This window comes from Talpa europaea (genome assembly GCF_964194135.1).
Source record: "Talpa europaea genome assembly, chromosome: 13".
In the NCBI taxonomy this organism is placed as follows: Eukaryota; Metazoa; Chordata; class Mammalia; order Eulipotyphla; family Talpidae; genus Talpa; species Talpa europaea.
Genome location: NC_140080.1, coordinates 20,259,708 through 20,277,110, shown reverse-complemented (window position 1 = coordinate 20,277,110; position 17,403 = coordinate 20,259,708). Strand labels below are relative to the sequence as shown.

Below are 17,403 nucleotides of genomic sequence, written 5' to 3'. Positions count from 1 at the left end.
ACTACCTGCAGCAAGAGGATAGTCCTCAAATAGCTGTACTTGGGATCCTAGAAAACTTTTCTCTTTCGCTAGTGCCCTGTTTCTGACTATGAGGATAACAGGAGAAACAGAAAAGTCATCAGAAGCGTGAGAAGGGCTATACAGAATACTATGAGGAAATGACAAACAAGACTTCGTTTGAGTGATAACCCTACACCCATGAATCTCTGCTTCCTTGAGTTCTTCTTACCTACTTTAAATTAAAGAACCCACCTCCAAGAAATACGCTAGTAAGTCTTCATGTTTTTAGATGCCTTGATTATCTACACAGCAACAACCAAAAATTAATGAGACCCTCCAAACAGAAATAGGAATAGTTGCTTAACAGGAGTCACTTTCCTAGGATTCAGAAAAATGTACATACCACAAGTAAAAAGAAAGGCGAGGAATACATTACTTCAATTTCTATTACATTTGGCTTTGCATTAGCTATTTTATATGTGTTTTCTTATTTGAGATAGGTAATATTCTCATTTCACTGTTGAAGACAGAGATGTTAAATACTTCCCTAAACATCACAGAAGTAGCAAGTGATCTAACAGGGATTCCAACTCCAAGTGATAGCTCCTTACCACAATTCCATTTGTTCTAAACTCTTCAGTGCTCCTTTCTTTCTTACCATGAAGACAATCTGATAATGAAGTGCTAAGTATACTCATCTACAGGGAACCCAAACATATCAATCAATGGCCAGAGCAGTAATTTGGGAGAAGGGATATTAAATTCAAATAGACATAATGATAGACATTCCATTGTGAATCCTCCTAAATTAAATAGGACAACATAAAACTACATATCCTGGAGCATGAAGTATGTCAACAAAATATTTATCTGAATTCTTATCTATTCATTAAACCCTGCAAATTCAGAACCAGAATTTAGCAGATTGGTAGCTTAAATAGAAATAAAACAGATAAAATCAAATCTAAACAGGCTAAAATTATGGCAATGATACTAAAATTAAGACAACTATCTAGGGCAACCGGCAATATTTGGGGGTCATTAACCTCTTCAAGAACACAGTAAAAGCTGCATACCCTCTTCTCAGAATAAACATTCACATGCACCCAAAACTTTCTATAAAATTTCAGGATCCACTATACTTCAGCCACTGACTTTAGATTACAAATTGTTTATCTGGGAACATTACAAAAGTTTCAGTCATTTAAAGAATTATCTTTTGCAATTGTGAACTATGAGTTCCTTATACAACTTAAAAGTGTTATTTCATAGATGTTCAAGAAATTTTTTCCAAATAGAAATTTTCTTTTTTGATGAAAGCCTACATATCCAGGTTTCAAATTCAACATATAAACTATCCTAAAAGATTTCCTTTAAAAAACTTTTAACTGCCTACATTTAGTGCAATCAGATTATCAAGTAAAATATGGTTCATACTCTCATTGTAATATGGTTCATATTACAATATAGCTAGCAGGACAGGTCTGAAACATGTAGAAATTTTAAAAATATATTTAAAGTATAATTTGATTCGACAGTATCAGGAGAGTTTCACTTATTACAATACTTAACAGCTCAAGAGAAGATTTTCAGAGAACATGAGTTACTCATCTTCCAATTATATTTGAGAAATTAACTCAACTCTGAGTGTGAACTTCTTTCAATATACAGCATCTTATCAGAGTACTAAAGCTATCAACCAGCTGTAATTTATATTTGAGGGAATTTATATATAAGACTCTTTATTGTCCTGATTTTTCTAGGTAAAATTCTGAAACTAATCTTTTCAAATTAGATGAACCTAAAAGCAAGATGTAGCTAAACAGCTCCAAAATGTAGCATTGTTCTATAATGATTTTTAGTAAGTGTGTTCTTTCCTTCAATTTTCATCTTTGATATAACCCTCACTTGAATTGACGGTATAAAAATTGTAAAAGTAAAAAAGATAAGACACTATCATTCTCCAAAAAGGGTTTTAACTAAAAATTTAAAGTACTGCTTAACTCAGTACTTTATGTCAAAGGTAGTCTTAATAAAGCTTCTTTTTACAAGAAAGTAAAAAAAAAAAAAAATTGTCAAAATGTCAACAGCTTTCCAATACTTTACCCAGGAACCACAAAGTCTTCACTGTCCCCAAGGGCATATGTGTCCTGAACCTGCTCTGCTCCAACTCTACCTACTGTCTGTTCTAAGCAAACTGAACTGCTATGCCGCAAACAAATCTTACATTTTAAAACTTGTTCCACATTTTATACTGTTCACTCTCCCCCAAAGTGCCCTTAGTCCTTCATCTGCCTTTAAAAATTCCATCCATTCTTCTGCACATCTCAAAGGCCATATTCTCCATAAAATCTTTATAGATCTCCACATATTTCAAGATCCTCCATCCCACTTTATTATTATGTTCCATGTGACACAGCTTACTTTGCTTTATAAAGTAATGTTTGTGTGTTCACTGTAATAATCATGACAATAGTTATACTAGCCATGAGACTTAACGTTTACAGAAACCTTATTATATGCTTTAGATTTTAGCATGCATTATTTCAATATTAAACATGAGAGAGATGTTTCAAGAGATTTTTCCAGGGTCAAGCCACATCCAGGTATGTCTGATTCCAGACACTAAGTGGGCTTTTAGTCACTTGGTACGAAAACATTTCTTATAGGTTATACAGTTTTCCTTACCTCTGCATTTCTGCAATGTTAAGAGTAGCTCTCAACTCACAGAAATTCAGTAAATAATTTACTGAACTAAACTACAGTTAGAAAGATCAACTGTCCCAACAGTTTATTCCAACAGGGTACACAAATACTTCCATTCTAACAATATCAAATACTGCTCAAAGTTTATACTAATTATATCACTAATTAGGAATTTACAATTAAACATTTTTAATATTATCATAAGCTAACAGTGAACATGAGGGAAATAGTCTATCTATTAAAATATATGTGTTTTTCAATCCTTATCCTGTCTACGTATATCTGATCTTTTTTTAATCTATCGAAGAAAATATATGTATTTCAATCCTTCAATATGTTTATACATATGTATGTGTATACTCACACACATTCATATACACCCACACAAAGGGTGTCATCTGTGCAAGGTAAAACACCAAACATATTTATAAACTCTCAGAAGGTAATAGAGAAGGAAATTAAGACATTTCATATCCTAGAGGGCAGCAAACCTGGTTTTTGGATTGTTGCATTTTATCTCTGTGTTGATGTGCTTCTCTGTTCGATGACAAAGCAGGATCTTGCTGAACTGCACCCACTGGAGTAGGCTACAATAAAATAACAATTAACATTAGTATATAATATTTCAGAAATCTTACTTAAAATTACTGAGCTGCTTAGAAGAACAAAGGCAATAAAAAACAATGTTAAAGAGCTTAGGAAAAGATATTCTCAAATGTTGCTAAAGCTAACAAACTTAAAGCAGAGAACAACTACTTTTTACTATGTTTTCAAAATATTTGTCCACTTTGTCAACTATTGGTTTGTAGCAACAAAAGACCTACTTGTCATTACTTTCACGTTACTATTTCAAATGAAAAAAGAAAAGAAAGCATATCTGTTTATGTTGCTCATTAACAAAACTAATACATAATTGTAAAAAAATTATTAGTGAAGAGCAACCACCTCACAATTATAATCAAGACCTTCTTTGTAAGACATAACTTCAGTGGTTCTAAAAGCTAAATAAACATGCTCCAAGCAATAAATGCCAATTCCAAAAGATAACCTAAAACTACTAAAATAATTAAGACAATTTTAAAATTATGTTTTGAAAGATGGCAGAACTAATTTTTTAAAATTTTTTTTAATATTTTATTTTATATAATTCTTACATCATTTTTCATTTTTACACAATGTATGCATTATCATTTTGGTTATATTCCCCGTACAACTGCACCCCCCCTTATTTTGACGCTAGTCCTTCCTCTCCCCTTCCCTCCCCATCCCCCTGTGGTTTGTCTCTGGTTTATAGTTGCTTGTTGATTTTGATTTTTACTTTGTATTCATTAGTCTTTTTCCTGGTCCCTTATTTAGGTTTTCTAAATTCCTGCTTTGAGTGAGACCATCCGGTATTTTTCTTTTTCTTTCTGACTTATTTCGCTGAGCATGATCCCTTCCAGCGCCATCCATGTTGCTGCAAACTGCATGTGTTTATCTTTTTTTGATAGCTGAGTAACATTCCATTGTGTATATGTACATCTTCTTGATCCAGTCATCTATTTTTGGGCATTTGGGTTGTTTCCAAAGCTTAGCTATTGTAAATAGTGCTGCTATAAACATAGGGGTGCAGGTGCCCTTTGGAATTAATGTTTCTGTGTCCTTTGGGTAAATACCTAGGAGTGGACTTGCTGGATCCTATGGAAGCTCTATCTTTAGTAAGTCAAGAAATCTCCACACAGCTCTCCATAGTGGTTGGACCAGTTTGCACTCCCACCAGCAATGCAGGAGAGTTCCTTTTTCTCCACAACCTCGCCAATATTTGTTGCTGCTAGTTTTTTTTAATATGCGATGGTGGAACTAATTATAAAAACAAGCTAGCTGCTCTTTTTAATCACTAAAATATTATACAAAAAAGGTGTATCTCATATTAAAAAGAATGAAAGTTCAAACACTCAACATTCTAAAATAAGCAGAGTCCAAATACAAGGCTTTTGCAAAATTCACAGAAAAATTTTAGTGTTCTGCTACATGAAATATTTATAAAACAGAATAAAATGAACACCTTAAAAAGAATGTTTTGTTTTCAACTCTTTTCAGTTGAAGACTCTATACTGTGAAAAGAAGTACCACAACTAATCTTTTATTATGTAACATAGAGTACTCACCAACTGTTTACCAATCCAGTCATATTCATAATCAAACATATATCCTTTTCGATCAAACAAATCAGTAAAAAGCTTTCTTAGGTAGTCATAGTCTGGTTTTTCAAAAAAATCCAGCCTTCTTACATAACGAAGGTATGTTGCCATTTCTTCTAGAAAAGAAATAAAAATATTCTATTTTCCTATATACACAATAATAGAGCTATTTAAATGTCTAAAAAGCACATATTGTAAGAACAAACAGAAATAGCATTTTATTACAATTTTAAAACTTTATTCATTTTATTACAATGAAATACAAGGAAGAAAGAAGGGAAGACAGGAGAAAAGGACAAAGATAGTAAATAAAATGTTTAATATTAATAATTATAATTAATTGCATACTGTATATTAATATTTTGTTAATAAAATATTTAACAAATATTAAATAAAAGATTTTTATTCCTTTTCATTAGGGAAGCCAAAAATTTTCATTTTTCAATAGAAATCTTGGGTAGTATGAGAGGTGAAATTAGCAATTCCACTGAATCAACAAGTACCATATTCAACTCATAAATTTAAAAATTAATCAAAATATTGGTGGGAACTGATTAACATGAATGCATCTGCACTACCTTGCTGCAATTCCTTTAGAATAATTGAACTAAACTGATTGATACACAATTCACATCCCCAATCTTTGCTCTGACAATTATTCTAACCAACAGACCTAGCAAAATAAAGCTAACAGATCTATGAAATATAACACAGAAGTAAAGTTTAATTCTTCTCTTAATTTACAATTAACAATTATTTGACAATATACATCTCTACAATTTCCAACTGCATTAGAAAAACAGACATTTTTAAAAGGTCATACTTTCCAGAGGAAGAAGTCATAAAAATCAACTAGCAAAATGGTGAGCAATTAGAAAAACAGTTTTTCACTATCAGGGCAGAGAAAAGCTCTATAATAAAAGATGGTAGGTTACAGTCTAGCTGCTTTTCTGAGCCAATTCACTCATGACAACCAGTAAGAAAAGGATCATACACAGCCCACTGGGCAATGAAAATGATACCTAGTAACCTTCCTCATATGGTGACTCGCCCATTATTCCACTTCTCACAAATCACCAGGTTAATTTACTTTGGTACCCCAAGTTTCCTTGCAGAAACGTCTACAGGATTCTTAATAACATGTGTAAAGCCAGTCCCCCCAGCTCTGAGAGCCTGGCCATCAAGGAGCATTCCCTGACTGGCAAACACAAAAAGTGGAACATCAGGTGTAAAAGCTGCGGTATCAGGCACATTGAAGAGCTCCCTTCCTGCTGGGAGATGCTGGTACTCTGGAGAAGGCAGAGAAAGAGCAAGAAGGTAGCGCCCTCCAGAGGTCAGTGGAAAGGTTTACAGTCAGTCTGTAGACAAGTTTTTACTTAGATGTATTTCCCACAGGCTACAGGTGTTGAAAATGAGCTAACAGAAAGACTGACTCCTGAGTCTATTACCTGAAGTTACGACCTAAAGGTGGTAGCTATTTAAGACCTCTTTCTCTTTCAGTTATAGTCCTGTGGGACTACAGGCATAAATCCCACTGGCCACCAGAGCCAGACAACACAGAGGCTCACATTAGCCAAAACTGTAGCCCCAGACAAGATTATAAGCTCTTTCAGGAAGATGCTGGCAAACAGAGAAAAAGTGCAAAGACTGCATTCATCAGCCTCTGCTCCTGAGAGCACCTCCACAGGCTTCCTGAAGTGTGCCAAAACAGAAGGCTGACCCTTCTGGAGAAGCAAACAGGCCTCTTTCTCAGAAAGTAGTATGTTTCAGTCTGCTATATCTATGCAGTGAACTGCAAGTAGTATTCTCTCAAAAACTGTATCTCTGTTAGTCCTGTGGGATCTGGGAATGCAAGCCCATGTGACCTCCAGAATAGGTGGTCATGGGGCTTTTCCTATGCATATACTGCTGATATTATTATAATAATGAGGCCACAATGTACAAGAGAACCTGTGAACACAAAAGTGAAATACCAACTCAGTCTTCTAGAATCTAGTTCAGTTCTCTTTTCACTTAACATTATTATACAATTCACAGCAAGGATTTTAATAATCAGCAACACATTCTATTTTTTATTTGATTTAGAATCTTAAGTAAATTTTTGTTGGCTTAATTTCAAAAAATATAAATAAAAGCAAAACTATTTTCATAAATTTTCTCAATATAAAAGTAGCCTAAAAGCAGAAAGGCCAGTAAGATTTTTACTGTATTTTGAAAACCACACTAAATCTGGTATCATCTCTCTCCTTTAACTTTGACAGAGACTCAAATAATTAACAATGTACATCAAAACCTTATAGTTAGTATTTCTTAGCAAATATTTTAACTTACTAAAAGTTGGTCATATAAGAAAATACTACTTTAGCTGGTACTGATCAACACTACTAAATATGAAATTTTGTTCTGGTAACATCTTACCAAAAAATATACAAATTGCTGTGATATCTGTACATCAAATGCTGACATCTTTTAAACAGTATATTGAGATCATCCCTTAGAAGCATGAAAAAATGTATTTATAAACCAAAGCAATGGATATTAAAAGTTCTGATTTTCTGTGTACAGGCACACATACCAAGGTAGCATTATACATTACCTGGAAAATTTTCACATAACACTTCTATTGGTGTGGCTCGTTTTGTATCTCCAATTTTCTGATACCTCTCTTTTAATGTATCGGCCTAAAAGAAAGAAAATAATCTTGAGAGGAGAAAATTTTAGAGTTAAATACTTGGAAGAAAGGTTCTTAAAAGATTAAGAGTTCACAAAAGTTGATAAAGAAAAGCAAAAACTATTACCTTTAAACCTTGCCAAGGAAGACTGCCTCTCAGAAAATACATGAACATATGACCTAAAGCTTCTAAGTCATCTCTTCTACTCTGTTCTGAAATAGAAGAGAAACATGAATATCACTTTCCTCTCCTTGTTAAAGATATAAGAATGGAGAACTGATTCATTATATATATAGTAATTCTTGACAGTTCAACAGAACTATGGCCTATGTGACAAAATCACATCCAGTTAAACTGCAATATTTTTACATTAACATTATCAAGCATCTTTAAAATATCACATTGTTTTTAAAAATACTTCTAGGGATTTAGTCCCTTCCTTAGATATCTATACATAGAAACAAGGCAAGGGGTGAGGGGTTCCATGGTGAAATAGTCACTGACCATCCTTCTTCTCTTCCTTTGGGAAAGAACATGGTCTGGCAGTCTAAATGACTTCCTTTTTAAAAAAAGAAACAGCAGCAGCCAGTCACTATGTTCTATATCTGTTTTAAAGACTAGGTATGTAACATTAAAGCTACAGAGTTTACAGTATCTAACTTCATTTAACCCTGTAGCTCCTAAACATATGAGCATAAAACTCCCATCCCATATCCTCTTGTTAAACACAATTAGTGTTTTGCATAATATACATTTTTATACACTTGTATTTGACACATCCCAACATTATAACTCCTCTACCACCACCAAAATATGCTACTAGAACAAATTGCCACTTTCAAGTTGTTATTTTAGTAACAAAATGTTATAGAGCACAGGAGTGAGTGACACAGACTAAGAGAGTAGGGTGGTAAATGTTTGTTGCTAAGTGAAATTTTTTTCAATTTTTTTTAGTGAAATTAAACAAAAAATGCTGACTAATAAGAGGAAAAAAAACTTATAATAAGAGGGTATTATTGTATAAGATCTTTTATCTAAAAAAATGGTAATAGCTCAAATAGCTCAATAGTGCTAAACACTTTTAAAAAACAAACTTTTCAAAGCATGCTCCAAAATAAGGAGAAAGTCAGAAGTGGTTTTAATTTTCACTATGCATGCTCATGCCTTTCTAAAATTGTTTTCTGTGACACTTGCTAGAGTTTAAATATATACATTTCTGCTATTATTTAACCAATAGCTATCCTCCCACCAGACAGCAAGTCACAAAAGGGCAGATGTCTTTTGGCTCCCTATCCCCAGAATCTCATGTAATGGCTACCACAGAGAAGGCATTCAACATATACTATTTGCATATATAAATGAATAATTGAAAATATGTAATAACAGATATGTGTCCTTTTTTTAACAAGCTGAGGAAATTATCTAGAATAGAAATCAAATCATTAGTTAATCGGGATGTGAGGCTGGAGGACTTGAGAGGTCATTTCAATTTCTCATTTCATATACTCAAAAATGAAATATAATGGGGAATTTTTCCTTTTTTCTTGTATTTTATAACAACATAAACATATCTATTAAAATATGCTTTTAAAATAAAGTTCTTTTTAAAACTATTAATGAAAGTAGAAATGTGAATGGCAAAAATATCTATAATGCCTTTTACAACTTTATTAAAATTATAGTATTTCATTTATTTATTATATTATGGGAGTCTTAAGAATGAAATGCCATGCAAAGAAAAAATATTATTTCTGAAGTTCGGCTGATAACCAGAATCAACTCTAAAATGTTTCAAAACCTAAGATGACTAGGCCTAATATTAGAGATTGACTATTTCTTCCTCCATTAAATTACTTTTGCACCACATTCAAAGGTCAATTGAATATCTATATTCCTACCCATTTATCTATGTCTATAGGTAAATTTCAGAATCCTATATTCTTATCCATTTATCTATGTCTAAGACAACACCATCCAAAATAAGTAGAAAAAAAGATAAATGTGGAAAACAATGACAAGATTATCCTAAAATAGAAATGAAAGTCCAGATGGAGTTGCTAGTGAACGCTATTGAATGATAAAGAAGCAGTAACAATTCCATACACATGCAGGAAATAAGGGACCCCTCCCCAACTGATTACATTACCCAATTTAAAAAAAAACAGGCAAGGGAATTATAAGTAAAGGAAACTATCAAAAATATCCCTCATCAGTAAAAATGCAAATTCCTTTAAAAAAATAATACACCAGGACAAAATTGTGTTCACCCAGTGAATTTAAGGGTGGCTTAATTTTCAAGAATCAATCTATGTAATTCACCATACTGACAGAATAAAATATATAAATCATATGACCATTTCAACAGGCATTAAAAAAGCATTTGACAATGTGTCATCTGCATTTAAGATAAAAACTCTCATCAAACAAATAATCAAAGGATACATCTTCATTTTGACAAAAGATATATATAAAAAACCTACAATAAAAATGACTTAGGTGCCTAAAAGCACTCCTAAAATCAGGAACAAAATAAGAGTGCTCATCCTTACATTTTCTATTCAATGTTGACCATAAGTTCTCAGGGAAAAAAGGGGGGCAAGAAAAAAATTAAAAGATTAAAAGAGATGAGATGATTCAAGTAAGTAAAGGGGGGGAAAGTTTTCAGAGAAAACTCAGTACATGTATTCTATTCCTAAAGAAGTTCTCTTGAGGGCCTCCCTGGTGGCCTAGGGGTTAAGTCTCAGTGCTATCACCACTACTGCCTGAGTTCCATACCCAGCCCGGGAGCTGACCCACATAAGGCTCAGCAGACCTCTCTCCTGCCTCGCCCACTGCTCCCTTCAGCAGTGTATTTCAGTAGATCCACCTGTCCTGCTCCCCACTCTGTCTCTGGTGAATCCTCACTCATTGACCCCTGCCCCACACACCTCTGGCCTACATCCTAGTTCTTCTACACAAAAATAAATAAAAATTCTTAAAAAAAGAAGTTCTCTTGAAATCTAGTTCAAATTTAGCTATAATCCCAGTAACTCTGACGATCAGGTTAAAATGTAGTGAAAGAAAAGTATAATGCTACCAAAAGCAGCGTTCTACACACAGTAACATAAAGTCAAAATTAGTTGAAAACAGAAAAATCAAATAAAAATACACTACTTCAAGACTTTCTATAACCTACAGTAATCCAGACAATGTGGTATTACTGAAAGACTAGATAACAGATCAACAGACAGAATAGAGTTCAGAAATAGACACATAAGCATCATTAACAGACCTTTGCCAAAGGAGTAAAGGCAATTCAATGCAACAAGATAAGTCTTCAGAAAAGTGATACAGGAAGAATTAGACATCCAAGAAATAGACCTTATACCTTGCATACAAATTAACTAAAAATGTATCACAGATGGTCTTCGGGAAATACACCTTAAATGAGACACAACTACAGTACTTTTCAGAATGGCTGAAAGTTCTAATAGTGACAGTATCAGAAGCTGGTGAGAACGTAGAACAACAGACACACTCATTATTGGTGGGAATGCAAAATGGTACTGACACTTTGGAGGACAAATGGGTGGTTACTTACAAAACTAAATATATTCAATATATGATCCAGTAGTCATACTCCTTGGTATTAACCTAAAGGAGCTGAAAACTTATGTCCACAAAAAGCCCTATACATGTGTATAGCAGCTTTATTCATAATGATCAAAACCTGAAAGCAACCAAAATGTTCTTCAGCAGGTAAATGGATAGAATGTGATACAATCTGACAATAGAATAAATGCAGCATTAAAAATAATGAATTATCAAGCCATGACAAAACATTAAAGAAACTTAAATGCACATTTCTCAGTGAAAGAAACCAATCCAAAAAAAGCTACATAGTATATGATTCCAATGATGTAACATCAGTAAAAGACAAAACTGTCTACGGAAGAATAAAAAGATCAATGGCCGCCAGGGCTTACACGAAGAGGGGGATAATTAGGTAATACACAGAGGATGCTTAGGCAAGGGAAACTACTCTGTATGATTCTATAATGGAGGCTACATGGCATTATGTGATAATGATGTGTCACTGTAGATTCATAGTTATAACAAATGTGCTCCTTTGGTAAGGGATATTGATGGGATGGACAATGCATGTGAGGGGTATAAAGGAAATGTCTATCCTATTTCTACTTTTCCTGTGAATTTAAAACTGCTCTAAAAATATCATCTATTTTAAAAAATACACTGCTAGTTAAACAGCATTACCTCTAAATTTACTCAGGTAAATATTTTAAAAGTTTCCAACTTACTTTGAAAGCCTGAAACATCAAGAAAATACCAGTTATGTTCACCATACTTTAAGGAAGCAATGAACTGTGCAATACATTTTTAAACGGTTAAAAAGCTGTTCGGGAAGCTCAAAGAGCACGCTTCAAGAACATGGTCAATCGGGGCCTCCCTGGTGGCACAAGGGGTTAAGCACTGCACTATGAAGCAATCCGCAGCCTCTGCAGCATGAGTTTCATCCCCAGCCGGCTGGCCAGAGAGCAACCCACATGGCGCAGCAGACCTCTCCTGACTCGCCCGCTGCTCCCCTCAGCAGTGTACTTTGGCCAATCTGCCTGTTCTGTTCCCCACTCTGTTTCTGGTGAATCCTCTCACCCCCCCCCCACCCCCTGCATCTCTGGCCTGTACCCCAGCTCTTGTATGCATTAATAAATAAATCTTTAAAAAAAAAAAAAGAACATGGTCAATTAGCCTAGAAATTATATGAATCACATCACAGTATAACACTGAAAGAAGGCACTTTGGTAACACTAAATTTTTGTAATTCTTTTTTCTCCTATTCAGAAAACTTACTGTTAAAGGTTTAAAATATCATACTCCTATGAAACACAAGTTTTGTTGTTTTTTTTTTTAACACTTAGAAGCAACTGGCAACTAATTCCTTGACTCCTAGTCTTTATTCAGTCAATAAAGTTATTGAATAATAACTTTAAAATAAAAAAACTATTTCCAGAGCACTTGTCAAAGAGAAATATAGTATTTAATTACAAAAGACTTCAATAACTTATAAGAAGTGTTTCAAAGGAACAGTACAAAATGAAGCTCAAAGGAGTTGACAAAAAGTCTTCAAAAATTAAAGACACTTGAACAATTAAAAATAATTCAATATGACTAAGGAAAAGAAATTTCCCAATAAAGTAGAACAAGGAAATTCACATCTGTCACACACAGTTTTAAGATTTCAACTAGACCAGTGAAACTTAAGCAGGTATAAGAAAGGTATACAAATGACTTACCACATCTACTTTCTAAACAGAAATCACCTAGTTGTAAGATCAATAAATGCATGCCACAGGAATACAGATGCTAAATTGTACAATGTGATTTTATACTACTTTATATATTGCTTACATTAGAAACACCTTTTTCCTTTTTAAATCTGATATGGTGTAGTTCCCACAAAGGAAAAGTACTCATGAATCTGTACAATATTCCTCTTACCCAATTCTCTATTTTGAAAAATTCCAGTGAGGAAAAAGTCCTTGAATATGACAGAGAGAGAGGGAGAGAAAGAGGAAGAGACAGGCAGACAGACGGACAGACACACAAAGAGCAAGCAAGCAAAGAGGCTTTAAAAGAGTTCACCAAGGTTTAGGCAAAGCAGGGAAGGAAGACATTACAAAATTATATATACACAAATTAAAATCACCGCTAAAAGGTCACATTTTCACTGTTCTTTTTCCTTTTTTATCTCTTCCTGACTCACAAAGCCAAATGCTCTAAATTCAAAATATCACTAAATACTTCATGTTCACAGCTATCTTAAACTCATCAAATAACTTAACTCAAACTCACATTACTTTAGCTTACTCTTTTTTTTTTTTTAAATAGGAACACATGAAGTCTGGCAAACAAACTTTCTCTCTGCTAATATCACCCAATAACCCCAAGTTCTATATTAAAATGGAAGCAGGGCTTTTATGAATTGGAAAAAGTAGGAACTAATGCTCTTTTGTTGTCTGCAATACTTGCCAAAGAAATAATTTGGTTTCTCCCCAAAAGAAGAGTGAAAAGATTATTGCAACAGTTAAATACCATTTCCCAAAGTCTTGAGATTTTTCCTGAAAGCTCTGAATATTTTCCTAAAAAGGACAAACACAGAAGACTCATTCTGCCACTTCTACAAATAGGAAGTTGTTACGTTTACCATTGTTCAAAGACAGAACAGTAGGTCATAAGGAAGTTGTGACTTCATTTCTTGTAATAAAATGGTGGTGAACTTTTGTTAGTTGTTATAAAATAGTCTATTAACTGCCGTGAAATGAAAATTTGTCAGACATGATCATATAAATACAGATATGCCTGGTTTCAATGAAAGACACAATCCTGAAAGATGTATTTCTTTTTTTTTTTTTTTGAAAGATGTATTTCTACCAAATCATATTTTAGATGAGAAAGTTTGCTACTGAAATATTACCTGAATACAAGTTGTGTTTTATAATTTTGGATGTTTGAAACTTACTTTTCTTAAAGAAAGGAAAATGTACATTTTTCAGGGACTTAAGACAAATGAAAAGACAAAAACACCACAAGCCTACATGAAGGAGGCTGTTGGAAGAGATGTCAAGTGCTATTTAATTCTAAGTGAGAGGAAGAACACAACAGCATGTAACTTTGGAAAGAATGGTAAGAGAAGAAGCTTAAGGCCTGGTTTGAAGGTTGGGTTAGAAGACTTCTAATATTCTGTACAAATTTGTGATTGCATATTATAAGATACTTTTGAGCAGGTTTACATTCTTCTCCTACTCTCCCTTTAGCGTGAGATGTTAAAAATAGAATCTACAAGCAGAAAATTAAATTTGATTTCCTTTCACATGGAAACTACCCATGACTTAAGAATAAACTAGCAAATGTAACTTAGAACTGATTTTAGAAAGACACAAAGTAATTCAATGGAAGAGAATAAGATATAACAAAAGAACCTTAAGCTCTATCTCACAGCACAAAAAAAATTAATTCTAGAAAGTAGAAAACATAAAACATCGTATTACATGGAGATAAAGATCTCTTAGTATACAAAAAGTAGAAACCCTAAAGGAAAAAGTAGATAAATTAGATTACATAAACTTTTACAACTTTTCCTTATCAACTGATGTCATTAAGAAAATGACAAGGCAAGAAACAAACTAGAGAAAATTTTCAGAGCATATATATGACACTACCCAAATATACAACTATCTCCAGACTATACGGAATTCCTAAAAATCAACAAATGCACACTACACAAAACAAGGTAACTAAAACAAGGTAAATAAATACATTAAACCGTGCTTAAAATCTTTAATCACACCAAACTAAAGTCTCACTACAGTGCCACTAACTGACTGATCAAAGTTTGGTTTCTATATACTGTTGTCCATTTAAAGGACCCAAGAGTTCTTGGAAAAAGGTCAGTGGCCAAATCAGACAAACTACAAGAAGAACCTGGAAAAACTTGCTGCACAGGTTCTCTAAGAATCATGAGAAGATACCCAAAGGGCAGTCAGCATGGAGGTAAATCCAAGACCACTTTAGCATCAAAATAAATAATGACAATAATATATTATAATACCTTCAATAAGAATCTATGAGTTCACACTGATATAAGAAAATAAACAGGGAAGAAGGGAAAGTTCTGGCTTACATAAGACTATCAACTATTAAATACATGCAGGATGATGGAGACAAACAAATCATCAATGGATACTAAATCTAGTGGGCAAAAATGTGATAAAGAGCAGCATATTCAATTTCAAAAATCTACTTATAAAATACTTTTTTAAATACAAATGTAAAATAAGAAACTTTCAAGTGGAGAAACTTTTAGTAGACACTATCTAAAGAAAGTGATAAAAGCTATTCCAGACACAATGCACTGGAAATCTATCATGCCTATATTTATGGAAAAAATGCATACAAAAATAATCATTAAGAGCTATCACACAGGGGCCTTCCAGATGGCCTGGGTTAAGTCTCAGCACACCACTACTGCCTGAGTTTGAACCCCGGCCAGGGAGCTGACCCACATATGCCACAGCAGACCTCTCCTGTCTCACCCACTACTCCCCTCAGCAGTGTATTTCAATAAATCCTCCTGTTCTGCTCCCCGCTCTATTTCTGGTGATTCCTCTCACCCCCTGTACCTCTGGCCTACACCCCAATTCTTCTAGAAAAAAAAAAAAGGATACCCAAATTGAGGACACTCTACAAAATAGCCTGTAGCCAAAAAAAAAAAAAAAAAAAAAAGTTAAGAAACTATATAAAAATGAAGACAAGTAACTGTTACAGAAGAAAAGAAACTGAAGAGATAAGACAAGTAATTGTGTGACCCAAGGGGAAAGGGAACAGAGAGATAACAAAAGATATAACAAAAGAACCTCAAGCTCTATCTCACAGCACACAAAAAAATTAATAGGGGGAGTAGGAGTCCTCTGAAGTTAATATTTTACTCTTCTTTCAAATAAGGATCCCCTTAAAAAGGTTATATAATTTGCCCAAAGTCATATCAGTAATACACAGTAAACAGTACCTCTAAGCATTAAACTGACTAGTCAATTGCTATCTCCCTGGCTATCTATATAAGAAAGACAAAGGCGGCTTCAATCAAACATCTGAAAACACAGTAATTAGATAAACTTAAGTGTACTCGCACACTCCTTTTTTTTTGGGGGGGGGGATTTTGAAGGTAATTTTATTCAATTATATTAGATCTTTTCTCAAATTTGGAACTAATCAGGAATTAGGTAAACATAGTAATCATTTACATAATTATTTTTTATTTCTTTTTCTGACATTTTTCAGTTAAGGTTTACAACACTGTATGTTATTCAGAAATACATGATCCATCTTTTCAGGTATATGTTACCACACCACACCCACCACCAATATACTCATATAAATTAAATGATGACCCCAGCCCTATCAAAGTTGGACATATCAAGTTTTCACGTAAAAAAATACATAGATAGTAAATGTAAGAATATCTGTTATTCATTTACTGTAAAACAAGTTACTTTGAGTTTGATTAAATATAAACCATAGTAAATTCAAGTCTGTTATGACCAAAGAAAATTACAAAAGTAACTGTAACCTGCAGAAACAATAAATAAAAACTCACAAAGCTAGCCTAGTTTCTGAATTCAAATTCCCGTACTTATATAAAGTACACACATACCTTTTCCTAAATGTGTGTTTATGCTCATGTATCTTGCTGTTCCTGTAAGGCTCTTGTGTTCTCTGTATGGTATGTGTTTCTTTGTCTCTGGATCAATATATTCCTTTGCCAAACCAAAATCTATAATATGAATAACTTGCTGGGTTTTGTTTCCTGGTCTTCCTATTAAAAAGTTCTCAGGTTTTACATCTCTGTATATCAAGTTCTTTGAATGGACATATTCCATACGGGAGATCTTGATTAAAAAAAAAAAAAATGACAAATTCATTGTTAGGCTTTGACTAGCATAAAAAAGCATGATAGCAACAAGATAGAATTTTCACAATGAAAACACAAAAAATTTAGGAATTGTTTCAATTCTTTAAAAGTAGTATGATAAATGCTAAGTCTATAGCTTCTCTACTGTATATTCAATTATTATTTTAAAATCTTCATTTTTATTATTATGGCCTCTTATAAATGAAAGTGTTTGAATTTCATGAACTCCTTTCATTTAATCAGTAACCCTGGCTCATTCAACACTTTCAGATGACTCTAACTTATAAAATTAACAAGGCTTATTATATTAAATGTTAACCTTGCTTGAATTAGCAAGATTCAAAATCTTGAACCCAAGTGTCAACACACATACTGATAA

At 33.3% G+C, this 17,403-nt stretch overlaps 1 protein-coding gene across 8 annotated transcripts in view; it reads right to left on the bottom strand.

Annotated features, from left to right (window-relative positions):
• The window catches only part of CSNK1G3 (casein kinase 1 gamma 3), a gene marked incomplete at both ends in the record, with an annotated part of 61,179 nt that overhangs the window by 20,952 nt on the left and 22,824 nt on the right, over positions 1 to 17,403 (bottom strand). For 5 of the 8 annotated variants that reach the window (XM_084252219.1, XM_084252220.1, XM_084252222.1 and 2 more), the window contains 5 exons: positions 3,198 to 3,293; positions 4,854 to 4,999; positions 7,483 to 7,567; positions 7,685 to 7,770; positions 16,767 to 17,001. In XM_084252219.1, the coding sequence (XP_084108345.1) occupies positions 3,198 to 3,293; positions 4,854 to 4,999; positions 7,483 to 7,567; positions 7,685 to 7,770; positions 16,767 to 17,001 (648 nt within the window). Of the gene's footprint in view, positions 1 to 3,197; positions 3,294 to 4,853; positions 5,003 to 7,482; positions 7,568 to 7,684; positions 7,771 to 16,766; positions 17,002 to 17,403 lie in introns of all 8 variants that reach the window. The other 3 variants (XM_084252218.1, XM_084252221.1, XM_084252223.1) reach the window with 1 other exon arrangement.